Source organism: Macrobrachium rosenbergii, chromosome 10, assembly GCF_040412425.1.
Source record: "Macrobrachium rosenbergii isolate ZJJX-2024 chromosome 10, ASM4041242v1, whole genome shotgun sequence".
NCBI classification, from domain to species: domain Eukaryota; kingdom Metazoa; phylum Arthropoda; class Malacostraca; order Decapoda; family Palaemonidae; genus Macrobrachium; species Macrobrachium rosenbergii.
The window spans coordinates 30,945,053-30,972,552 of NC_089750.1; the positions used below are offsets into that span (position 1 = coordinate 30,945,053).

Genomic DNA, 27,500 nt, shown 5'->3' on the forward strand with positions numbered 1-27,500 from the left:
CTACTTCGGTTTACCAATCACAGGGCTTAAAATGAAACAGAAGTGCTTTCTTTCCGCGTAGGTTCGAGAAGTGAGATAGATGCCTTATAACTCTAACATTCTATAGTTGCAATTAATAGCCATGGCCATTCTAGTAAGAACAGTAATATAAATGGGTCATCTACGAATTGGGAAAATGTGTTACGAATAATAAAGTAACTCTCGGTAACTTTGACGAAAATCTTTCATTGCTGCACTTTACATAACGTGGATACAATCACCAGTCATAATAATATCACTGTGAAATAGAAGCAGCGTGCTTAGCAACTACTGTGTGACGTTAATCTTCAGCATTATATCACTCGGTGTCTTTGATAAGGATTTCGTAAACAGCTTTTTGGTCAAGACAGAAATGTGCAGCGAGTTTGGTAAAGAGATTAACATGATATGGCAGTTTCCAGTTGTTTGTTGGGTGTGTCCATGTTATGTATTTTCTTCCTGTTTGACAATCCGAGAATTATCAATCTCAAATTAAAATTATATTTCTCCCTCTCTCTCTCTCTCTCTCTCTCTCTACACACACACACACACACACACACACACACACACACACATATATATATATATATATATATATATATATATATATATATATATATATATATATATATATATATATATATACATATATAAATATATATATATATATATATATATATATATATATATATATATATATATATATGTGTATATATATATATATATATTGGTATATATCAGACTATATATAGTCTATGGCGATTCAATCCCCGCAGCCGACCGGTCATGGATGTGTTGTATCCGTGTGTGGGATTACGTATGTAATCAACTCGGTTTGCTGAAAGTAAATGGTAGAAGACTAATACAGCAACATAAACAAAGCCACTCCAGACTTAAAACAGTGGTTCTCATGGCGCCCCTGGGGGTCAAATTTCCCCGGGAGCCGACCGGTCAAAAATTCTAGGTTATATTCACTTTTCTTAACAAGAGTGATCCGTATTCAAGTTTATAAACCCGTTTCCTATAGTCTACCACTCTATTAGACTCTAGGCTTACCATTATTTTGTCGTTAATCAACCTGTACCTCCAAACTCCTTCTCTTTCTCTTTTTTTAATTCCTTAAATCTGGGTGTTACAGACTATAGACACACATAAACAAAGGACCCAACACCTTGGTAATAAAACATAACAGACACCTCAGACACCTCACACGTCTCGAACTGTCAACCTACTCGCCCAGTTCTCCTCGTTGCTGGGAGAAAGGGAGCTGGGGATTTGGTAACATGTACACATTCGCTACCAGGGTCTAAGCGATGTCAGGCAGGGCAGCCGATCGAGGCTACGGCCTACCCCACCGCCAAATCCAAGTCCTTCAAAAGAAGGCATCGTGCTTACCCTATATAATAATGGGAAAAAAATGCACGTTAAAAACGAAGATATATATATGTGTGTGTGTGTGTGTGTGTGTTTGTGTGGATGAAAAAAGAACCCTCATCTTCACAATGCCTTTAATATTTAGTAACAGATTTATCAATCAAAGCTATGCAATCTCTCCCACGACAGGTCTGCAGCAACTTTGATACCTAGTATGTCCTAAGAAGTGAGGTTTTACAAAATGTCAGTTGAAAAAAAAAAAAGAAAAATCAAGAATGAGATGAGAGGTAAAACAGAGAGACTGGCAGAGATGGGACTTGAAAAAATCAAAGTTGATTAAATTACGAGGACCCCATTCGGAAATGTTCGCAAGATAAGAGTTGCTAGATGAAGAAAGAGCAATATGAGACTAGCAGCAATCGTCAGACGAGTGCTTGCAGGGGAAGGAAGAAGAACTATGAAATGTTATATCCCTAGATATGATTTAGACTGAGGTTTGTCGATGCTCAAAAAAATTAAATTAGAACATAACACAGAACACTACCCACAAGATATTGGAAAGTGGGCAGATGTAATGCTGTCAACAACAATATATATAAATTGGTTAACAAAACGCTAGAAGTTATTCTATGGAGTTAATAGGCAAAACCATAAGTCATGAAATTTGGTCAACCCATCCCTGTGCTAAAGATGACCAAACAAGTGAGAGATAGGAAAGAAGGTCCCCATTAGAGGTTGCCTAAAGAACTCTCCTGCTGACTGCAAAGAAAAGAGTTGGACGCCAGGCTTTCAAGTAAGCGCAAGTTAAAGCAATAGGATGACAAACGTGTAGAATTCGAGCTCTGGGAGTCGGGAAAGCTATAGAAAGATTTACCGACTTTTTGGTCTGTAATTGAAAATTAAAAAGGGAGAATGATGGCATTTAGAAGGAAGTAGAAAAAAAAAATCCAGAGGAAAATTAATTCAGAGAATGCAGTAGTAGTAGTCACTGGGTGTAGTTAAGACGGTAAATCGGTGTAGCATTAACAAGTACTTATGAGAACAGTGACCTGCGCTGTTTTTATAATATGTAAGATTATGGAACTCTGGTTATACGTATAGTTTGGAACCAGCGGTGGTGATATCACAGTGAAAAGGCTGAAAAAGTATTGTGAGGACAAAAACATATAATAAAAGAACTCATAGATAACAGCTTTACGTGAGGCTTGTGAAGAAGGGGGCACGCCAATGGCCGTAGATAAACCTGACGTGATTGCGGTCACATCTGAGAGTGGTAACTAAAAGTAACGCGACGGAGAGGGTCACTGAAAAATTCAGTAGGACGAATGATTGATATATGAAAGTTTGGTCTCAGGACCTGGCATTGGAACCATTCGGTTATTCAGTACGTAGGACGAATGAAAAACTGGAAGTTATTATCAAAATCAGAGGAACACACTATGCAAATAGTAAAATTTAAAAAGAAAATAAGCTATTTGTGAAATCTATCGAGAACATTATGTCAGGGTGACGATAAGCTACTTGTACCCAGTAGGCGTTACAACATCTTTGACAGATATCAAGCAAAGCAATGCTTCATTACAAAAATTGATAAATAAGCAGGACATATGCCCAAAGATTCTCGCATACCAGGACACATGCCAGAGGTACAAAGAAAAGGCAGCCAGCCCTATGAGAACTGAAAGTAAGCTCAATGGTCTGGTTAAACCACTTTAATGTAATAATAATAATAATAATAATTTAGAAATACAACTAACCATGGAGAACATCTGTATATAAATACCGCCTTTTCAAGATTCAGTCAGTAAGAGAAAAACTATTGAGATACTGGAACACAGGACATAAAAATAATTAATATAGAGCAGAAATATAACATTAATTTTTTAGTGGAGTCTTGGTGCAAATAGAGTTGGAAAACATGATCCGAATACACGGCACCCGGACTATCCTGTACGATGCCTGATTGTATTAAACTGAAGACGTATTTATTCAAAGTCACAAATGACCTGTACACTGAACCTATACTCTGAAACTATACACTGAAACTAGCGACTATTAGAGCCTTCTAGATGGACCACATAAGGCTCGATATATGGACCTTCAAAAATAAACCTGGATGATGATTCATTGAAAAAGCCAAGGAGAATGCCCTTTTCAGTAAGTAAAGAGCAGACTATAGATCCATCAGATGGGAAAATTGAAGAGCTTTGGACTTACAGATACTTCTGATTATCTTTTCGTAAAAGACCAAAAGTTTTCAGCAGGGGATGAGATCAGACCATCAGATTTCCAAAGGGTTTAAATGGTGAAAATTTTTTAAAAGAAGATGGAATATGCTTCTCAAAAACCGATCTCAAATATCAACAAAGTTGACTTCCATGGTGCCAGGGCGTCAATTAAAAAGGCTACTGTAACGAGTTGTTGCTCGTTAAGCAGTTTAAGATATAATTGTTTAGCATCCTTTACTACCTAACTATTTATTTATGTAAATAGCTGTTATGATAATTATCTTACATAAAGTTAAACCTTACTGTTAAACCTAAAGGGCAGTATTCCTTTGGAGTTTCATTTATGGGTCATGTAGCAACAGACAAAGGATTAAAACCAGGACCTGAGAAAGTGAACGCTTTAGTGGAGATGCCAGCACCTAAAGATGTTGCAGGGGTACGAAGATTTCTTGGAATGGTGCAATACCTAGCTAAATTTCTGCCTAAATTAGCTGAACTGACCGCTCCTCTGAGGGATCTTCTGCACAAGAACTCTGAATTTGTGTGGCAGGATGTTCAAGAAAAAGCTTTCAAAGCTGTTAAAGAGGCAGCCAGTAAAACACCTGTTCTACGTTATTATAGTTTAATTTCAGAGGTTACTATTCAGTGTGATGCATCCCAGTATGGAGTTGGAGCAGCCCTTTTGCAGAATGGTTAGCCCGTGGCTTTTGCATCCAGAAGTTTGTCAGAGGCAGAGCAGCGTTATGCACAAATTGAAAAGGAATGTCTAGCTATTGTTTTTGCATGTGAAAGGTTTCACCATTATGTATATGGACGGGACAAGGTCACGGTGCATTTTGACCACCAACCACTGGAGTTAATTTCAAGAAACCGTTAGCAGCAGCCCCAGCTAGGCTTCAGAGGATGTTGCTACATCTGCAGTATTATGCTTTGGAGGTTAAGTATGTCAAAGGAAAACACATGTACTTTGCTGGCACATTAAGCCGTGCGTTCTTGCCTAATTGCTCTGAAAATTCTGTATTTGTAAATTACCTTGAAACTGTAAAAAATGAGGCTACAACACTGATCGGAGATACCTTGATGATCACAGATGACAGATTGCAAGAGATAAAAGCTCACAGTGGAAGTGACAGTAATCTTCAAGCAGTTGCAAAAATGATCAGAGAAGGATGGCCAGATGCTAGAAATAAAGCTCCTGAGCGTGCTAGAGCTTTTTATAATTATAGAGATGAACTGCATACTGAAGATGGTTTAGTGTTCAAAGGAAATCGTTTAATTGTTCCTAAGAGTCTCAGGAAACAGATGTTGGACATTGCACATCAAGGACACATTGGAGTGGAGGGTTGTCTAAGAAGGATGAGAGGAGCGCTGTTCTGGCCAGGAATGTCCTCGGATCTGAAAGCATTGGTTCAACAGTGTGATGCTTGTTTGTCAGTTAGAGACCTTCCTCCTAAAGAACCGATGAAAAGTCATGAGTTTGCCCTTCGTCCATGGTCAAAAGTAGGAGCTGATCTATGTTATATTGATAATCGGATACTCCTTATAGTAGCTGATTATTTTAGCAGTTTTCTTGAAGTATCAAGAGTAAATAATACGACATCTGCTGCCATCGTTAGAAAACTACAAATTATATTTTCTCGTCATGGAATACCGGACCAGTTAGTAACAGATAATGGGCCACAGTTTATCACACCAGAATTCCGTTCTTTTGCAAAGACATGGTCTTTTGAACACATTACTTCTAGTCCAAGGTATGCACAATCAAATGGAAAGGCTGAGAATGCCGTGAAAATAGTAAAGAAAATGTTCACAAAGTGTAAACTGACTGGAGAATCAGAGTTTTTGGCTTTACTTAATTGGAATAACACGGCAACAGAAGGCATGTTGACTAGCCCAGCCCAAAGACTTATGGGTAGACGTTGTAAAACTATCATGCCCTGCATGTCATCATTACTAAAGCCTAGATATCCTACACAGCAAGATTCTTTAGTTATCTTGGAAAAAAAGGACAAGCAGGCCCATTACTATAACAGAGGGACACGTGCATTGAAGCCTATACCCGCAGGAGAGGTGGTACGCCTCAGACTACCAGGTAGTAAGATATGGACTCCTGCGCTTTGCATGGGAGAAGTCGTTCCTAGATCTTACAAAGTCAAGGTGGGAAATAGAGAGTATAGAAGAAATCGACGGCAGTTATTGGCTACAGGAGAGAGATGTTCGGATGACTTGGAGAACACTGAGGTTGATACTGACGAGCAATTGGACGGCAGAGTTTGATACGGAGCTGCAGTCCACAACAGAAAGAAAAGAGTAAACCTGAGCTGAGAAGCGAAGATGCCTGTGAGCCACTTGTCGTTAAAGAAGCCTATTTGGAGGACGATGTTCTTAAGACATCCGAGCCTGAAATCCAAAATAGACGTTCAACACGCTTCAAGAGTAAACCTAAACGTTATGGCATAGATGATTATTGATAGTACATGTACATTAAAGTTTATTTGTATATTAATGACTGTTTTCAGCATTTGTATTTATATATATTTATTTTATTGATTATTAAACTAATTTACTGTACATGCAAACTTCTTTTGGAAGAAGGGGAGATGTAACGAGTTGTTGCTCGTTAAGCAGTTTAAGATATAATTGTTTAGCATCCTTTACTACCTAACTATTTATTTATGTAAATAGCTGTTATGATAATTATCTTACATAAAGTTAAACCTTACTGTTAAACCTAAAGGGCAGTATTCCTTTGGAGTTTGGAGCATTAGCTTACGTTCATGGCTCTACTGTATATTTGACTTATACCAATAAAGTCTTGGATTATTATGAAGAAGGTTTACTCTCCAACGTATCACAGCTACAATCTTCCAGTGGATAATCAAATCAGGTATTTCAGCTTGCCAGGAATTCTTCAAATACTTTAGCTGGCCATGTGTGGAATCAAATGTTGAGGAGAGGCAAAAATATAGGGAAAAGCAATAAGACTGTGATCAGATGACCCAAATGAGAAGAAATATGAGAAGATCAGTTTAGAAAGTCTGGAAAGAAGAAAGTATTAGTTACAGTGTCATGACGATCAAGGAGGGGCATAGGCCTGCGTTAGAGGAGAGCTGACGTCAGATGCATGTGTGTGAAACAGCACCCTCCCAAATGCTAATTGTGGAATTTTGACTGGGCATTGTATACGGGTAGTATATTTGTTTTTCAACATTCTTTTTGGTTAATTTGAACCAACGCGTCCATGAGAATATCACTAAACCTTCTGACGTGGATTAGATATATATATATATATATATATATATATATATATATATATATATATATATATGTGTGTGTGTGTGTGTGTGTGTGTGTGTGTGTGTGTGTGTATGTGTGTGTGTGTAATTAAGTTCTAAAGTACCCGTGGCCAGTGCCTTTATATAAAGTGTTTGATTTAAACTATTTTTACACACATAATATAATGGTTACTTCACTACTTGTGCAACAATATATTGCAGAAGGCAAAGACAGTGGCCCTTTAGTGATCATTGAATTCTTCCCAACACTCACAAAGCAAAAACACTGAAATCCTTGTGTCTTTTTTACTAAAGTACGCTTGAAGTGATTACATGAGGTGTCTCTACAGGTTGACTGGCCACTTGAGACTCATATGTATAAATTATATAAATGTATATATACATATATACTGTATATATATATATATATATATATATATATATATATATATATATATATATATATATATATATATATATGTGTGTGTGTGTGTGTGTGTGTGTGTGTGTGTGTGTGTGTGTGTGTGTGACATTTGTGAACATGATCAGTTTTCATATATAGGCTACTATTACTAGTATATATTGCACCAGAGCTTATAAGTACGAGCTGCCGCACAAGGTGTCAGCCAGGATTTGTTTATGGGTATGCAGCGCTCCCGACGGACGCGGGCAGTCAGTGACGTTTGACAGCTGCACCGAGCTTGGTATGTGGAAACTGCTGGGAGCGCGATCGTGACGTTGTACAAGAATCACAGCTACATTGCCACTGCAAAGTGTACGACCATTGTAATATGTTTGATTCAGCTTTTGGTTCCCTGTGCATGCCTTCTGATTGTTTATCAGAGTTCCTCACTTGTGTGGAAACGGTGTTTGAAAAGCAGATCCCTAGTCTGCTTGTCAGCAGCAGCATCCTGTCTCAACTGCTGGGCAAAGTTGAGAAACAGGTACCTTCTAAGCAGGTTGTGTTCTGTCCATCTCTTCAAGACGAAAGTCTCCTGAAATCCATCATCCGACTCTGTCTTCGCTGCAGGCTCTACTACTATTTCAAATTCGAGACCAGAAAAATGCTTACTCAAAGCAACAAAAAGAACAGGAAACCAAAGATATTTCAGCCTTCATAGTGCCCATGCACTTGTGGTTGTTTATATTGTAGGCCTACATAATGTATTTTTTTCTCAATTACCACTGTTACGTGGGTTTATTTATGTATGATCATAATTTCAGTCAACATAGGATGTATACATAAATAATAAATTTATTGACCCAGTCAGTACTCTACAGATTGAGATCTGACCGTTCTATTTCACAATTTCCAGGTGGCTTTCAGGTGTATATTTCAATAGGCCTATCTAATATGACATAGTATGTCCTACATTATGTAGGCTACATCTTGTCATCGATGTCTGTGTTATAGTATATAATGCCATAGTGCATCCGCCTTGCAGTAGAGCTATATTGTTGAAATATTTATATCTGCTGGGCTAATTATTGTACTATTTTTTATATAATTGTACATGATTGCGATTGTAAAAAAAATGGCAAAAGAATAACAACTGTACATAATTGGATTATTGTTGTATATATTTTAATGAAATATTGAAGTTTTTTAATAATAGTTAAAAAATCCAAGAATGCTGAATTTATCTCAGAAAATAATAATATAAAATAAATTGCATTTAAGAGTTGAAGGTTTAACCCATTTCTGTAGCCATAATTTTGACAGGTGTAAGCTGTCAGCTGAGGAGGTTGACTGCCATTGCATGATGTTGTATGAACTGTCTTTGTAGCTGTTTAAATAAGTGTCATTGCACACATGCATATTTTCATTAATATTGCAGAGTGTGTATTGAAAGAGCAACAGTATTTTGGCTGTGAATACTCTTTAGTCCAGGAAAATGCAGTATGAGAGATGGTGAGGCTGCCTTACTGGCCCTGCCATGCATTCAAATATTGTCTGTTCCATACTAAAGTACTGTAATGTATGTCTGTCTTTTCAAAACATCATAACATCGAAAATATGTGTATCAATTTAAATTTACTGTCTACAGTGCTCGACAGGTATGGATCCATGGTCCCACATGCCATACTGCCCATCAAGTTAATAGTTATGCCCAACGTCCGTTCGGAGCGCTGCACTCCTTGCACTAAATGTAAACAAACATGGCGTCTGTTATACGCCAATGAGAAACCTGGAAGCGCTGCGGCTCGTATTTATAGGCTCTGTCTACACTACAGAGGGCTACAATATTACACGATCTCAAAACTTTGAGAACAGCGTAATAACTTTTGGAAATTTCGTGAACAAATATATATAAAATTTCTAAGAAAGCGTCATGATTATATTAATTAGTTAAACTAACATCTTACCAAGATAACATATTGCTCAATAATATGAATCATTAAGAAAATAGCACATCTTAATCAGGAAACGTTAATAGGGGAACTTTACATTTTACCTTTAAAAGAAACAGAGTGCTAAAATGACATTATTTATACTATGACAACTGGGGAAATATTGCGAAGGCTAAAATAAGATTTATTTTTAGAAATAAATATTTCACCATAATTTTTAATATGAAAATGAACGGATCTGACTGACTTCTAATATTCACTCTCTCATTAAGGTATCAGAAATTTGTTGACTAGAAGTAAAGTTCTACCCTGACGAAACGCGAAATATCGAAGCTTCGTTCTTTACGCCAATGTTTGTTACAGACTCCACATAGACCCAGTTTTCATGATAAAGTGTAGTACATTGTAGCATTAATAATCATAATACCACAATAACTGCATCTACTAATAAAGTATACATGAAAAGAATAGATCTCAGAATGCCGCTTCCAACTCTCCTTGTTTCTTCTTTTTGTTTGGAATTGACGAGAAAGAATTTTTACTCATATATTGATTATTCATGCTTCTATCCATTAACTGTCCCTACTGATCTCTCATTTTTGTTCGAGTCCCTCTCTTTCCTATGAAACTGTCAAGAGTTCTGTTGATAAAGCACCATGTAGCCTATGTAGCAAAACTCTTACTACTGTTATTGCAGTTACTGATACGGTCTTCTCTAATAATAATTATATAAAAATGAGCTCCGTGGTAGGCACTAATCGAAATCGTCTCAGCTAAAATAATTCTTACTGAAGTACATTAAGCGGCATTAATTGCACTCTTATAACAATTTTTTCCAGGTTCAAGGTTCGTCTGCCGAACGATATCTGATGTTTATCTATATCTTCAGATCTTCAGGTCGATAAATATGTGACAGGCGGGTGAACGAATTAAAAAGAAAATGTACTGATAGTAAAGGCTATTATTTATCACGATAAGCTTCAGGTAAACTAGGGAAGGCCAAATATAAGAGAACTCCTCGACAAGTCTTCCTTCCATTTCCCGCGATCTGTAGTGTCAGAAGGCTGGGGTCCAATATTTGTTATCCGGATGTAGGATTTGTTTGGGGTCAAATTTAGAAACGAACATCGAAAATGACGTCAACAGATTCAGTAACGGAAACAATGGAATCACCACAACTGAAAAAGACAGAATTTACGGACCCCATGGCAGTAACTTGGGCTAGTAAATACAGCGATAGTTTGCAGAAGTATTGGAACAGGTTGCCGAATTTTCTCGGTACATTCATCGCTAGTGTAGCAGTCTTCATCCTCGGTTCTTCTGTAAGAGGTTAGTTCTAATAAAAAATGCAGTTGGGATGTTAGCCTACACAGGTTGTTAAAGCCGAAAAAAAAACAGCTGCGTTTAAAATAGTTGCGAATCTTTCATGTTCGGATTAAATGTAATTTTTTTTTATTCGTGCAACAAAAACATTCTTAATTTTTGCAAGTACCAAATACATGACATCAGAGCTTCTAGGTCCTGCCTAGATTCTTCTTTTCCTTTCCGGTAAAATTGCATGATGTCTTATTTGCAAAATCAAGGTGGTTGTCATTATCCAGATATGACATCTTTTACTATATTCCATAACCATGTAAGGATGCAATATTTCTCGATTTTTTCTTTGTAATTTATTCTGTAGGTTCTAAAGATCTGTGGCGTTGGCAGGAAAAGTTATACCTTTGTCTGCTTTTATTTCAGTGTATAACAGAATTATTTCGAATAATCCGGACTCTGAGTCGGACCCTTTCCTAAAAATGACGGTCAAAGACAGGTTACTTTAAAGAAAATAGATTGATTACGTTTTGGGGGGTATCACAATTAACTGAATGATTAAAAAAAATTTTCATTCTTCCAGATAAGATGAATTAAGTAAAATAGCGTGATAACTTTCGTAAAGACCTCTGAATCTTTGCCAGTTTTCTCCACTAACAATCTCATGCCTAAGGTGACCATAAGAAGGACGTTCAAAGGCAGTAATTACAAAAGATTTTCGCCTCAATACCGTATATTACTACCGTCGTCGTTTTGTCGTCTCTTTTTAGTAATTTCTGGCAGAGTCGTCTCTTATTTTCCTGTATCTATTTTATTCATATGGCCTGGCGCTGAACTTAGTCTCAAACAGAGGAGCCTAGTATAACAGTCTTCGTATAAGTAAATAATAAGAAAAAGTGTTGCAATTACGTCCAGTTTTACTTCGTAATGGTACAGACCTTAGAACAATAATACTAAAAAAATAACAACAGTTAAACCTGATTTCGCTGTTCAAGAAACCGAAAAAAAAAAAAATTCACATGAGAAATGAAAGAATGCACAACAAAAAACATTGCGTAACCCCGAAGTAAACAGCTTTTCTAAGAACCACAGTACGGATAAACACCAAATGCGTCAGACTCAGGTGTAACCTTATAGCGCTTCGGCTTTTAAGTCGAAGAGCCTTTCAGAACGTGATAGAATAGAAGTAGACCGTGTGTTGTTTATTTAGGAAGTGCGTATGTCGGGAGACCATGGTACATCGCCCTGGTTACCCTGACGTAAATGTCGCTTCCCTTTCTTTCATTCTTTCTTCTTTCTGTCTTTTCAGGCATAGTCTTTGGGACAGATTCCCATTGGCCCTTCCCCCCACAATATTCCGTTACCTCGCATGTTACCAGACCCCATCATTTGTAACTGTGAAGATTTGTAACTGTGATGAGAAAGAGCCCTCGGACCTTTCTTACACATTCATTATGCGATGCAGGTCTTGTGAATGTCTTGCCATTCGTGAACTCCTTTTGTCTTTTATTTTTTTCTGTATTATGATCTAATATCTATGTTTAACTCATAATTGTCTTTTAAGGCAAAACTTTTGTCAGCTAGTTTCCTTGTGGACTATCGATATTTCAAATGAATCCATTCTCGACGATAAAAGTTGAAAAATCTAGTTTAACAGTTATAGTTTAAGACTGTAGCACCTGAATCAGCCCAGTGACGTGCATATCGCCAAGTGGTGAATACTTCCGTTTCAGGTTTTTAATATGTTTTTTTTTAACATAATGTGAAACAGAAATACATTTTATATAGACTAAGATATCTTTATACACTATAAGCAGTAGCAGTTTTTCAGCTTAGATTAACAAAGGAATGAGAGAACAAAAATCTATGTTGTCACACGGTTATTATGTAATAATCTGTGTTCTAGAACAGAATTAAATGTTTTCAGTTAAGCTGATTTTTCAAATGCCTAAGAGCCACAGAATAGAAAAGTTTCATACTTAAAATCACAAGACAAAAAAAAAAAAAAAAAAACGAAAACTTGTTTTTGATTACTTAGACAAATCTTGTAAAGAACACATTTATCTCAAATGCAGATGTCGGGAACGTTACCACAGGAAGCCTTGAGACTGAATTATCTGTAGTGGAAAACATGAGTCCGTTGTTTGTGATAAATAATTTCCGTCGCCCTAAAAGCAAAACAATAAAATTGCCATAATTCAAGATCTAAACCAGAAATGGATGAGTTATCCAGCTTATTTTTCTTTTTTCACAAACAAAAGAATGAGACAGAGCAAGAGAAACGTCATGAGCTGTGAAGACAGACCAGAAAGCTGTTGAAGTATTCCATATACTGTGAGGGCGTCAAATCGCCTCTCCTTTCTTGTGTTTCTCCCTTCATATGTACATTAATCACGTCATGTATATTACCTGTCATTATTTCAGATTCTTAATGTACCTCATCTTATGCATCATTGTACGGCCTTTCCGCCGATATGTCCAATATATTTGCCTTTTAAATACCCTGTAACGAATATTGTACGTATTTTTATGCTTGTCAGAAAACACAAATTCTGTATGGACTCAGCGGGGGGCCCTCAGGTCGCCCGCTACCTTTCCTTCCGCTTTTTGGTTTATTGACACCTTTCGAGAATAATAAAGAATCAGTCTCTCTTTTGACATTTCTCTTGAACCTCACAATACAAAAGAGTTTTTCCCCTTTCTCTAAAACTACCCACATAGTTCCTCTTCCTTATCCCCATAGGGAGAAGTAGTGCAGTCAGTGCACCTCACGCGATGCACTGCAGGCATTACATAAGGTTCTTCGTTACGTCCATTCGGCCCAAGCTACAACCCCTTTTACTGTACCTCCGTGAATATTATCTTCCGTTTTACTTTCCATCCTCTCCTAACAATTGTTTCATAGTGCAACTGCAAGGTTTTTCTCCTATTACACCTTTAAAACCTATCTACTCTGAATATCCCTTTCAGCTCTGAATGGCCTCATAGGTCCCAGCACTTGGCCTTTGGGTTTAATTTTGTATTCCATTCCTTTTCCTTGTGTAAACTAAAAGTATTCCTGTCATACTAATCATCCGGTTATCTGTTCTGTGGTACTCATTCAATCAGAGCCTTCCATAACCTCCCCGGGGGCATTTCTTGAATTTATACTCATTCAGTCTTTCACTCTGGTACGTTTACTTTACCCCTTTATGGTGCGGAACAAGATATATATATATACAGAGTGTAACACGAGTTTATGTAAATGATTTAGGAAATGAAAGAAAAAGTCATTTTGAACAGAAAATGTTTTTTGTCGATGTGAATTTTAAAATAACCGTTGAGCAGAAAATGTTTTTTGTCGGTGGTGTGAATTTTAAAATAACCGTTATCATTGAACGGTCAAGCAAGCTAGCGCGTCCGGGATGTCGGAGTAGGCAGCTGGATTGCTAACTTTTTAATTATGATTTTTTCTTATAGGTTATTGAAAAATGTAAAATTACAGTCACTTCAACTAGTAAATCACCTGTGAATAGATTTCATGTAATTGTGAGGACAAAAAAGGTCGAACTGGGTATTAACTGATTTATTTACCTGGACTCTGGTATTCATAGCCGAGTGCGGACGGAAATGCAGTGCCCGACCTCTGATTGCCATGACCTGCACTCTGAGCAATTTGTGTTTGTTGACAGTCAAACAAATGGCAATTTTAAGAGACATAATATACATACAATGACAAAATATATATCAGTGGAAAGGCCAGGAAACTCTACACATGAATATTTACATGAGGTTCTTGACATGTTAATAAGTGTGATGCATGAACATGATTGATGTGAAATGAAGAAACGTCTGACGTCTTTGCAAATACTCCCCCCCAAGACAATTATTATGAAATAATGATTGGAAGATTTTTTGAAAATCAATCACGGAACCTCTTTGGGAGCAGGAGCCGGCCCCGTTCTTGATACCCCACAGACGTGGGGTGGCTTCGACTGCTGAGTCGCCCGGTGGTTTTGCCGAGCAGATGACTTCCTTAGTGCGGTCCTTGGGACGTCCTCGACCACGTTTCGGGATGCCGATGGGTTCATCCAAGTCCTTGTTTTGTGGAGGAATTCTGGGACGCCTGCTGGTTTCCTCCCGAGTTCCGCTGTCCATCAGGAAGGCTGGCTTTATCCTGTCGACAGAAACCCAGTCTTCCCACCCATGGATGTTGACGAAGTAGGCCTTGGATGGCCTATTGACGACATGGAATGGGCCTCTGTATGGTCTGGTCAAGGGTGGGAGGTGGGCGTCGATCCTGATGAAGATGTGCGTGCAGGAATCCAGGCCTCCTGGGCTGTAGATGTGGGTCCTGTCTGCGAAAGTCTTTCGGCAGGTCACGAACCTCTTTGCTATTTCCCTCAGCCTTGGAAGGGGTGTATCTGCAACGTCTGGCTCCATGGGGAAGAACTCTCTTGGCACAGCCAGTGTTTCGCCATAGACTTTCTCTGCGGGAGATTCATTGCCATTTGCCCTTGGTACGGTGCAGAGCCCCAGCAGGACCCAGGGGACCTGCACCTTCCAATTGTCATCGGTGCAACGTGCCATCAGAGCTGCCTTCAATGAACAGTGGGTCCTTTCCACCATGCCGTTGGCCGCAGGGTTATATGCCGTCGTACTGCGGAGAGTTGTCCCTATCAGGCGTGCCAGAGAGACCCAGAGCTCCAATAAGAATGCCGGGCCTCTGTCTGTAGTTATGCTGTCGGGCACACTGAAACGTCTTATCCAACTTGACAGGAGGGCTTCTGCGCAGGCGCTCGTTGATGCTTCTGCTGTCATCGGGGTTGCTTCCGGCCATCTTGTGGAATGGTCTATGACCTTCAGGAGGTATCTGGCGCCCCCTGATTGTGGCAGAGGCCCTGCAACGTCTACATGGATGTGTGTGAAACACCGACGTTGTTTTGGGGGAAATCTCCAATGCCTGATTCCGTGTGCCGGGTAATTTGACTCGTCTGGCATGGTATGCAGTTCTTCGCCCACTCCCAAACATCCTTCCTGATCCTGTGCCACACAAACTTTTCTGTCACTGTTCATCCTGATGGATGGGACAGCCCGTGGATGATGTCGAACGTCTGCTTTCTCCTTGACGCGGGTATCAGGGGGTGCGGGCGACCAGTGCTGGTGTCTCAGAGAAGTGTTGAATTGGACCCACCTATTGGCATGTCTTCCCACCTCAGCGTGGTGAGTGCCATGTGGTAGGCTACTGTTTCTGGGTCCGCGGCTTGTTCCTTCGCCAGGTCCTCGTAGTCTATGCCCAGGTGGACTGAATTTATCTCGACTCTTGATAGGGCGTTGGCCACTGGGTTCTTCTTGCTGGGGACGTAGCTAATGGTGCAGCCGAACTCGGAGATAGCAGCCAGGTGCTGCTGCTGTCTCAACAACCATGCGTCTCCCGCCCTCATGAATGCATGCACCAACAGTTTGTGGTCTGTCAGGATGGTGAAAGGGCTGCCTTCCAAGAGGTACTTGAAGTGCCGCACAGCTTGGTAGGTTGCTGGCAGCTCCCTGTTGAATGCACTGTAGCGGGTTTCCGGTGGCTTTACCTTGCGGCTGAAGAAGGCCAGAGGGCGGAGGGAACCACCTACTACCTGCTCCAGCACAGCTCCACAAGTGATGTTGCTGGCATTGGTGGTAAGTCTCAGGGGGGTGATGGGGTCATGATGTGTTAAGGTGGTGGCTCTGGCGAGGGCTGCCTTCATCTGTTCAAACGCCTGCTGCTGCAGAGCTGCCCATGTCAGAGCTTTCGGCTTCCCCTTCAGTACTCTGGTTAGGGGATACATGATGCGGGCGATGTCCAATTTCAATGATTAGCTTTATGTATCAATATTTATTGGCGATCGTTGAATTCTAGTACAAACGGTCCTGCCGGCATTTTCCCAAGATGTAACCGAGTACCGGGACCTTTCCCTGAAAAAAAATGGGATGCCATTTCTTAAAAACTAACCATAGAATTTTCTTGAAAATAATGTCCTTATATTTCCCACACCCAAATTACTTAAAGGTACTAATCTAACGTAACCTAACCTAACCTAACAGGGGCTGGTGCCATACTAGTATACATCTCAGGAATTTGCTTCCCGCCGCCTCATCATGGAATTGATGAATCAGGAGTCAGGACTACGCCTATGCCTATGCTGAATGAGTGATAATGACATTAATCATGATAACATGGGAATATAAGTAGGGAGGATACTGCACTCAGAACAATGTCAGATTTTTACCTCTTTCGATTACTGTATGAATAGGCTACCTTTGACAGGAAAGAATAAAGAAAATGAATTTTCCATAATGTTCCCATTCTTTTTAATCCGGCAGGGACAAAAGCATTTTCACAGGTCGGTTTTTTCCTTTGACTGGTGTGTAATGAATACTTTTGATGGAGAAGGAGAGATTTTTGATAATACATTTTATATCTTTGATCAGTGTTTAATGAATAGGGCTATCTTTGATGGAGGGGAGATTCCATTATGCTTGCTTATCTTTTCTTTATAGGAGTCCAATGAATACCACTGACAGAGAGGGAAGTTTCAATGATGCGTGCATTTTTTCCCCTTTGTTCAGTATGTAAAGAATACATTTGATTTGGAGGTATTTTATTCACATCGGCCTAATCGCCGATTTTCTTTTCTGTATAACCGTGAAGTTCACAACCATGTAATCTAGAAATGGAACTGGTGCAAAGCCCATAAATAAACACCTTATCTGCATATTCCACATTACTGGAACAGTAAGGCATTGTCGCCAGTTTCTTGCTCTCAAAATGAATCCGGGATTTGACACTGGTAACCCAGACATGCTCACTTACCTTGGCAGAAAAGCGAGACTGTTTAGAGTAACAAGTGAACTGATCAGCTCCATCCCCTCCCCCCCATATCCCAGACTACTCACTCTGACATCGTACGCCAGCTCACTTGCCCATTTAATGATAACAGTTATTTTAAAATTCACCTTGCTGACAAACGAAGCCTTAAAATGCATATGTTTATAGAACATTTTCTGCTCAGAATGACCTTTTCTTTCATTTCCCAAAATATTTGCCTAAACTCATGTTTCAGAGTTTTAGTGTTATATGTGGACTCCCAGATTGGTGGGGGACATCAGGAACCTGTCCTGTCTTGGAACCCCAAGCAGAGAGGCAGTCCCCATTTGGGAAATCTTAAGAGGGTTTTTTTTCGTTTAAAGCATCAGTAATATTTGTTTGTTATATATGTAATAAAAAGTATATTTCTAAGCAATTACTCACAGATTTACATCTTGTTCTTCTTCGTTTAACGTGCTTTTTCCCATTTTTTATATGGGGTAAGCACGATGCCTTCTTTTGAAGGACTCTGATTTGGCGTTGGGGTAGGCCGTAGCCTCTATCGGCTGCCCTGCCTGACATCGCTTAGACCCCGGTAGTGCTGTGTACGTGCATCGTACCAAATCCCCAGCCCTTTTCTCCCAGCAGCAAGGAGAATTGAGCGGTTAGGTCGACAGTTCGAGACGTGTGAGGTGTCTGTTATGTTTTTAGAAGATGTTGGAGTGGCTTTGTTTGTGTGTGTATTAGTCTGTAACACCCATTTGCTTTCAGCAAACCTATCCGTTGATTACATATATAATCCCGGGGTGTCTACATGGATAGCAAAGTGCCCGCCTCTCTGACCGGTCGGCTGCGGATTTGAACCTGCAGAAGCCATTGAGGCTCTAATTACTCACAGATTTACATAATATTCTTTTATCTGCTTTGTTTATAAATATTATTCCAATTAGACCTCCGTTCTTGCAAATTACTAACAGAGTTTTATGAGGAATAGATCGAAGATTAATACAATAGAATAGATTCTTGAAGACACCTTCACAACACCAGGATCATTTGAAGCAGGCTTCAGCTCCTGAAGCATTTCTGGAGAAATGCCCATTGAATTATGACATCTTCTTAAATTCTTAAAGACTTTAGGATCCTGTGAAGCCATATTTAGCTCCTAGATGGATTCCTGTCGGATCCGCTTCCCTTCAGGAAAGAAATCCAGAATCTGTCTATGGAATCAAGCCTCCATAATTCCCAGAAGCCTCTGTACACGCACACAGAGGCAGCCAAGGAAATATTAATATATATATATATATATATATATATATATATATATATATATATATATATATATATATATATATATATATATTATACTAGCTGACCAACCTGGTGCTGTCTGGGAAAACTCTGAATGACAACCGATAGACTCTCCCTCTCTCTCTCTTCCCTAACAACCCCTCTACTCTCTCTCTAACTTCCTCTCCCCTCACTTTCTCCATTTCCTTTTAAGATAGTTGCTTCAATTACATTGCCCAGCATTTTTTATATTCTATATTTCATCCCTTCTCACCTCCCATTCTATTGGGGCTGAACTTGGACTTAAATTGCATCGAGAGTGTCACTATTCATCGCAGCAATCTCGAAAACTATGGATTAGATGCTAATATCTGTCATTTTTTACATTCTATTTTTCACCCGTTTTCACCCTCCCCCACTTCCTATTGGGGCTGAACTTGGACTTAAAGGGCATTGGGAGTGTCACTAGTCATCTCAGTAACCTCAAAAACTATGGATTAGACACTAATATCTCTTCTTTTTGGCTATTTTTAAGTCAATTAAGGCTAAAAGTTACCCAAAAAGACAGATAATTAACTTAATTAGATTCAGTCGCCAGTTGAAACTAGGTTACTGAATATTTTTATTTATTCTGAACAAATGAATTAAATAAACCACATTAAACAACTATCTAGTTCAACAAAAAAATGAATGAAAATAAGAAAATCTTACGGGAACTAATAGCAGCTCCAACTTCTTCCCACTTCGGACACAATATTTCACTGTATGTTAGAGGGATGACACAACAGCTTAGGAAACACTTGTGACGTTCTTATAAGCAGTTCTCGAGTATGACCAGGTTCCAAGGCGTGCCCGATTCTTAGAGAGATGTATCCAGATAACACTTGAATTCCAGAACTCTCACTTATCATTAAGTGACTACAAGGGGTGTATCTTAAATCAAGAATATTATGTTAACACCGTGGAGGACACTTTATGGAATCTCACTAGGCAACACTTATTGTACTTCATATAATCGACTTCATAAATGGGATATGGTTTTACTAGGATTTCCTTAGTCAGTGACTGATAAGAGAGAAACTTGAAAAGGAAAATAAGGGGGAGATCTAAAGGGAGGAACTGGGAGTAATTGTCATCTCCAGACTTACCTTAGTGGTTAAATGGTTTGATCACTTGCGTCCGATGCCTGGGGGTCTGTTGAAGCAATTTCCCAGCAGTTCCATAAAGGTTAAAGGTTAAAGGGGGAAGCTGAGAGAGAGAGAGAGAGAGACGTGCTTGTGCTCTCATAACTGGTTAATGCTGGACTCTCTGCCCTGGGTCGAGAGTGTAGGTGTTTGCTTGTAAGACACTTCCCACTTCGTAGCCTGCAGGCAGCCTGCGAAATAAGTTCATGGAAAAGTGAGCTTAAGGTATATCCTAACAAAAGGTGGCCCTAGTAAAACCTACCCTGTTGGATTGGTCCCTAAACTAAACTTATAATTCTCTAAGACGGTTGGTGATTTTGAAACACAACAACCAGCACTCGGGCTTCTCTCCCGCAACTGCTGTACACAGTAGAAGCTTTTTTGGTGCTTTTTATGTTTTTTTTTTGGGGGGGAGGGTATTATTTCTGCTAGATTAAGAAGAGAGGACGAACAGTATAATATTTGTAATAGCTTCCCCCCTTAAAAAGGCCTTCACTCCCTTTCGGGCATGAAGGTCTGTACTAAGCAAGCTGTTCGCCTTGATTACTTTACTCTTTTCCCCTGAACAGATTTGTCCAGTGCAATCCAACTAGCTAAGGATCTACCTGACTCTAGAAAGGGATATGAGCTTTAATAACTTACTTCTACAGACCCCTAACACTACTTATAGGTGCTTATGGTTATTTACATGCTACCTCTGATGATCATGATATTCAGTTCTAGCCAAATGATACATTCAATGTATCTCCTATGACATAGCCTATTAGAACACTGCTGTAGCACCAACGTAAAGGACAATGAACTAGCTAAGTTACAATTTTACAAGTATACAATGTCTTACACTAGAATTTGCAATCACAGTAAACAAAATATAACCTGCATTCTGTACATGAGGTTTGTAAAGGTGTCAAAGAAACGAGCAGGTAAAGGTTACTGCTGGTTTATTACAGATCCAGGCGGCTGTATTGAGCTCAGTGGCTCGCCGGGCAGAGACAATGGAATTGACTGTGACCTGAGGTCGAAACAATAAACAATAATATACAGTGAACGAGTGGTTACAATACTGAAACATACAGAGACACAATATAGATACAGTCTTGATGCCTGTGAATGAAGAAACATGTGATACACAATGTGTGACATTAGCATAAATACCATAAAGTAAAAATGATAAAAATGCGTGACCTGGCACGTTTTAGGCGTGACTAATTTAGCTTGAAGAAAACGGGAAGTCACCAAAGAAAACAAGCTCAGGGAGACTTAATTAATGGCGCTGAAACACTATCCTGGCGCCGAATTGGTGACTTTACAAATACTCCCCCAAGACGAGGGACGCGTCTGATTAATCCCCAAGTACCTGGTGGGACGCTGAAGGGTGCCGCGGCTCCTTGAGGATAACTGAGGGGCCTCCTGCCTGTGAGGCTGCTGTTTGGGCGGTCCCTTCCTGGGGCTAGCGCGCCTGCGGTGGTGAGGGCGTGCTGGAGTGCGTTTGGGCGGAAGGGGTGCCGCGACGCTGCCGGGCTCTCCGACAGGAAGGCGGGCTTTAGCCGGTCTATGGAAACCCAGTCGTTCCTGCCTGGAAGTGCCAGCCGAACGCCTTGCTGTTCCGTTCCAGCACGCGGAAGGGTCCCCTGTAGGATTAGTTAGTGGTGGACGGACGGCGTCGACTCTGACGAAGACGGTGGCGGATGACAGCTGAGGCGGCACGAAGGTGGTTGCTCTGTCTGGATGTATGAGCGCCTGCGAGGGCGAACTTGCCGCCCACGTGGGAGCCTCTGCAGAGATGGGGAGTGGCGATCATCCGTCACGAGCTCTCCCGGCACCACGAGGGGTTCCCCAGGTTTGTTCAGCTGCGGATGGGGTGCCGTGCGGCTCTGGGGCGGTCCTCAACCCGAGAGGACCCACGGCAGCTGATGTTTCCAGTCCTCGGCGGTGCAGCGGGCCATGAGGATGATTTTAGGACCTGTGGAACCGTTCGACCAGGCCGTTGGCCGCTGGGTTGTATGCTGTGGTGGTGTGGTGCGTGGTTCCCAGCAGTTGAGCCAGGGCAGACCACAGCTCGGAGAGGAAGGGCGGCCCCTGTCGGTTGTGATGTGGTCCGGGCGCCCGGCTAACCCAGCTGGAGAGAGGGCCTCGGCGCACGCGCTGGCGGTGGCTTGTTGCATGGGCGTGGCCGGGCCACCTCGTTGAACGGTCTACCACCGTGAGGAGGTATCTGGATCCGCCTGATGGGGAAGGGCCCGACGACGTCGATGTGGATGTGGCCGGCGCCCTGGTTGTGGGAACTCGCCTACCCCGACTGGGCGTGTGACGACCCACTTTACTGGTCTGGCACTGCAGGCACTGTTTTGCCCAGGCTGTGGCGTCCTTTGCACCCGTGCCAGACGAACTTTTTGAAAGCAGTTTGGCCGTGGTCCCACCGGAGGGGGTGAGAGGCCGTGGATGATGTCAAATACCTGGCGGCTTGACTGAGGCTGGAACCAAAGGCGGTGGGCTGGCCTGTGCTGATGTCACAGAGCAGGCTGGGGCCTCCGGGCGAGGGTCACGTCCCGCCACTTGAGGGATGTGATGGCGGTGCGGTATGCTGGGGTTTCTGGGTCGGCGGCCTGTTCTCTGGCAAGGTCCTGGTAGTCTACACCAAGCTGCACTGCGCTCAACTCGACTCTGGAGAGGGCGTCTGCACGGGATTTTTCTTGCCAGGTACCTGACGGAACAGGTAAAGTATGGCTGAGAGGTGGCGCTGCTGTCTGGAAGACCATGCGTCCCCTTGCTTCGTGAAAGCGTGAACCAGTGGCTGGTGGTCTGTGAAGATTGTGAAGGGCGTCCTCCAGGAGGAACTTGAAGTGCCGAACTGGCAGTACATCAGGATCGCAGAGTTCCCTGTCGAAGGTGCTGTATCGGGACTCTGCGGGATTGAACTTCTTGCTGAAGAAGAGCGATGGGGGCTGGGGGCCGTTGATAATTTGCTCCAGAACAGCACCGCAGGCAACGCTTACTGGCGTCTGTCGTCAGCTGGAGGGAGCCTTGGGATCCTGGTGTGCCAAGGGCGGTTGCCTTGGTGAGGGCGGCCTTCGTCCGGGAAAAGGCCTGCTGCTGGCTGGGTCCCCAAGACAGGGACTTGGTTGACCTCTTAGGACTTCCGTCAGGGGCCGTGGTGTGCGCGATCCCGGGGATGAAGCGCCTGTAGAAGTTGACCATCCCAAGGAACTCCTGGACGGCCTTGATGGAGGTGGGTGTCGGGAACTTTGCTACGGCTGCCACCTTCGATGTAAGAGGGCGGACGCCTGTCGGAGAACCTCGTGACCCAGGAACTCTGCTTTCTGGGCGCCGAATGTACACTTGTCAAAACGGACGAGTGGGCCGTTTTCTTGGAGGCGCTGGAGGACTGCTTTGATGTGCCTCTGGTGTTCGCTGTGAGACCTGGAAAATATGAGAATGTCGTCGATTTTTCCCCAGACTGGGAATTTTAGGTCCCCAGGATGCTGTCCATGAGCCGCTGGAAGGTGGCCCTGAAGCGTTCTCAGCCCGAAGGTGGAGAAGGCAAACACATAGGACCCGAAGGGCGTGATGATGGCTGTCTTTGGTATGTCCTCTGGCGCAACAGGTACCTGAAAATAAGATTTAAGAAGGTCCAATTTAGTGAATATTTTGGCCCCGTGAAAGGAGGCCGTCAGGTCTTGCATATTGGGCAGAGGGTAGTGGTCGGGCTCCGTTGCAATGTTGAGCCGTCTGTAGTCGCCTTAGGGTCTCCAGGAGCCGTCCGGTTTCTGCACCATGTGGAGGGGGAGGCCCATGGACTGGAGGCTTTCCTGCAGATGCCCATCCGTTCCATCTCCCAAATGAATGCTTTTTCGCCTCCTGCAGGCGCTGAGGGGGAAGCCTGGACAACTTGGCATGGGGGGCCCTTTAGTCACTATGGAGGTGGTATATGCCGTGCTTGGCTGGGGCCCGGGGACTTACCGAAGCTCGGGCTTAAACACCTCGGGGAACTCCGACAGAAGGTGTCTGCTGGTGGGGGCGACGGCGCTGATGGTGGGTCTGGGTCCCGCCGTTAACGGGAGAAATCGGCAGGAGTCGGGATCGAGGAGGCGCGCTAACGTCGACTTTAGGCCGGTCGTAGAAAATCGGCCCCCAGGAGTGGGGTTCCCTGTCCGCGACGATGAAGTCCCAGGAGTAATTCTGGCCAAGGATGGAGATCGACAGGAGCCTGGTGCCGTAGGAGAGGATGGGGTTCCGTTGGCGGCCGTCAGGAAGGCGGCCGGGTCTGGTGTCTGGTTGCGGTCCTCTCTGGATGCTGGGAAGACCGACTTGAAGGCTCCTGTGTCGACCAGCATCATCCTGCCGGAGACGGTGTCGCGGACGTTTCCTACTGTTTTTGAGGCCCTGGGTTCTTCGGCTGCCATGGCGGCCTGTCCTGCTGGCCGCCGCCACCCCTTTTTTGAACGGTTGAACGAGCAGGGCGGCAGGCAGTTTCAGGCGTCCTTTCCGAACCACTTGTGATAGCGACAGAAGCCGGGGACCACCATCTACTGTGGTTGTGTAACGTTTGTTGGCGATGGCGTTGACGGGCTGCTCTCACGTCCTCTTCAGGCTGGAAAGCTGACCGGCTGGGTGGCCGGTTTTAGCCGCTGTGACGCCTTGACGGAGTCTGTGAGGTGTTGTGCCGCCTCTGCGAGGTCCTCGACAGGCATGGTGTAGGGTGAGCGATCTGGTTGCGTGATTCCGGGAGGAGTTGGCGAAGGAAAATTTCCTGTCTGGCTTATCTCCTGCCGCTTGTTCAGTGTCACCCGAGACTGGTGTTGACAGGAGATCGACCATGCCCCAAGCGTCTCTTGGATCGAGGTCGTGGCGTGGGTTATTGGCAAGGTCGATATTTTCTTTTTAACCATTTTAGGCGATGGGCAGGAGCAAGCTTCGAGAGGAACTTTTTGTAGTGCTGTATGTGAGGGTGAGTGTTTCAGGTACCGCGAGATGAATTTGTTGTAACAACCTCCGGAAGGGGCGTTGAGCACTGTGTCGGCCTGTAGGATTTCGTCCGTGAGGTCCGCGATTCTAGAATCTCTCCACCCAATCGCAGCCATCTCGATGGGTTGCCCTGCGTAAACAGGGGGCAGCTTTAGGGTGAGGCGGCCCGCGATTGTGTTGCCCGGCCGTCGTGTGTTCGGGGCGCTGGTGTGGAGTTGCGGGGAGGGCCTTCGGTCGGGGCGGCTAAATGCTGATGGGAGGTAGGTAAACCTCGGAGTCATGGGGTCGCGTTTAACTGCATGAAGGAGGAGGATATCCGCGTCCATGCTCGCTCCACTTTGACCCCCTTACTGGAGTAGGATACTATATATATATCATATATATATATATATATGCGCCGTGTGGTTCCGCTAGTGACGCTGATGGGGTGCGCATTTGAGTCAGCACGCTCAAACGCTGGTTACAGCGCCGTGTTTAGGCCGCTAAGAGCGTTTTTGGAGAAACCCTGGAGCCAAGACTGAGTCGCCGTGTGAGTCCGCTAATGGCTCCGGGATACTCGGGGTCACCACTGTAAAGGTGTCAAAGAAACGAGCAGGTAAAATATTACTGCTGGTTTATTACAGATCCAGGCGGCTTATATTGCGGCCGACTGACGCCGGGCCGTGAGACAATGGAATTGACTGTGACCTGAGGTCGAAACAATAAACAATAATATACAGTGAACGATACTGTAGTTACAATAAAAGAAACATACAGAGACACAATATAGATACAGTCTTGATGCCTGTGAATGAAGAAACATGTGATACACAATGTGTGACATTCGTATAAATACCATAAAGTAAAAATGATAAAAATGCGTGACCTGGCACGTTTTAGGCGTGACTAATTTAGCTTGAAGAAAACGGGAAGTCACCAAAGAAAACAAGCTCAGCGGAGACTTAATTAATTTTTTGCCGCTAAACACTATCCTGGCGCCCAATTGGTGACTTTACAGGTTTACCTCATATGATAAATGCTTGCCTCAACTGAGGTATTATGCCATGCATGTCATGAGCTCAGTGGCTCTGTCCACAATAGTTAGGATGACTGGCTTCATAATTACAATATACTTACATGGTTACTGCTGCTTGTTGACAGGGTAAGTGACAAGGTTACTGTTACGATGTACTAAATCTGGTCCAGGCTGTTAGCAAGACAGAGATCACGCTGGCTGCCTCCTCTGGGCAGGAGCCAGGATCACTCTGAGATGGAAAGGCACTATGTGCCAAGAGGGTACGAGTGTCAGGCTGAGCTCATGGCTCTGGCAACTACTTGGCTCTCTTCCGCCCTTTCTTCTTCTTCTTCGGGTTCCTCCAAGGCCTATCTATGTCAGTCCTAGGAGGTGATGAGGGCACCGACTCTGGGGAAAGGCCAGAAGGGCTAGTGGGCACGAAGTCAGTGGTAACCTCAGAGGCTACAGGAGGGCTCCCTACTCTGGCTGCTGCGACAACCGGAGCAAGAGCAGTCTCTCGGAGGCCAGTTCCTGGTCTCCCAGAGAAGGTGTAGCGGGTTGATCCACCAGGGGTTCATCCTCTGGGGATGGATTTGGTGAGGAGGAAGTGTCACAGGCTGCTAGGATTAGTGCTGTGATGGATCCTGGGTCTCCTAGAGGAGGATCCGCCTCATGATCTGGATCTGGCACAAGGTACTCTTCGAGTGGTGGCTCAATGTCCGAGACAGAAGGAGCATGGCACTGCTCAGAGCTCGCAAGTGGCACTGGCAGCGATTGAGGGTTGGGTATGCCTGTCGAGGGGTCCAAAGGCACAATACCTCGTGGATGGATTGAGTTGGGCTGAGGCAGAGATTCCCGTCCCAGCTGGAGGTCAGAGCCTCTTGGAGAGTCTTGATCAGGAGCGTCCGTTAGGCGTTGCTTATTTGGGCAGCCCTCCAAATTAGTGGAGTGACCTGTCACCTTGCACGTTCTACAGCGGTACTGCGTTTCTGGAATGTCCCTTCGGGGAGGGGGAGGACCTCATTGCTGGCCGTCCTTTCGTGGAATTGTTTTGTGCGTGCCCCTTCCGCTGACCACTTCAGTGGGCGGATGGGGGTTCTTCTTCTTGAGGTGGCACGCTAGTCAAAGTGGCTGGGCCTTGATATGGTGATCCTACAGTCAGGGCCTCTGTGAAGGAGGTACCATGGCTGCAAAGTGGCGTTGGGGAAGGGCTTCCACAGAAGAGGTCCCAACCCAACAGGAAATCCATTCCAGCCCGAATTCCACCCACCACACCAAGGTGGTGAGGTCGTGACCTGGAGCTTGACTGTGGGAACGGTGGTGGTGTGGCCCTCTATCCATTTCATTTCCCACCGAGATTACTCGTCAACCGTGGCACTGGCTGGCACTTGGGCCATGGAAATGGGCTAACATCTGCCCTCGCGTTTGTCTACATATGACCGGAAGGGCCATCCACAGGCTAGAGTGCTAAGGGGTGCCACCGAGATGAACTGGGTATCCAGCGTCTTGGAGTGAAGTATCATCTGCAGCCCTGCTGTGGAGAATGAGGTGCTAATTAGTTGACGAACTTGGTGGCTGGGACATGATTTGGGCAGGCCAGATGTCCAACACTATAGTGGCTGGCAGCACCACAGGATCGGCAAGGGCCTTTTGTCAGGGTTTGACCTGGCACAGGGACTGTTGTTTGAA

The 27,500-nt window shown here is 43.3% G+C and overlaps 1 protein-coding gene across 1 annotated transcript in view; it reads left to right on the plus strand.

The window, feature by feature from the left end:
• Positions 1-8,834: 8,834 nt before the first annotated feature.
• The window catches only part of LOC136842582 (lathosterol oxidase-like), a 30,393-nt gene continuing 11,727 nt past the window's right edge, over positions 8,835-27,500 (plus strand). Inside the window, exon 1 of the mRNA XM_067110121.1 lies at positions 8,835-10,576. Coding sequence (XP_066966222.1) covers positions 10,381-10,576 — 196 coding nt within the window. The 5' untranslated portion in view covers positions 8,835-10,380. The remainder of the gene's footprint in view (positions 10,577-27,500) is intronic.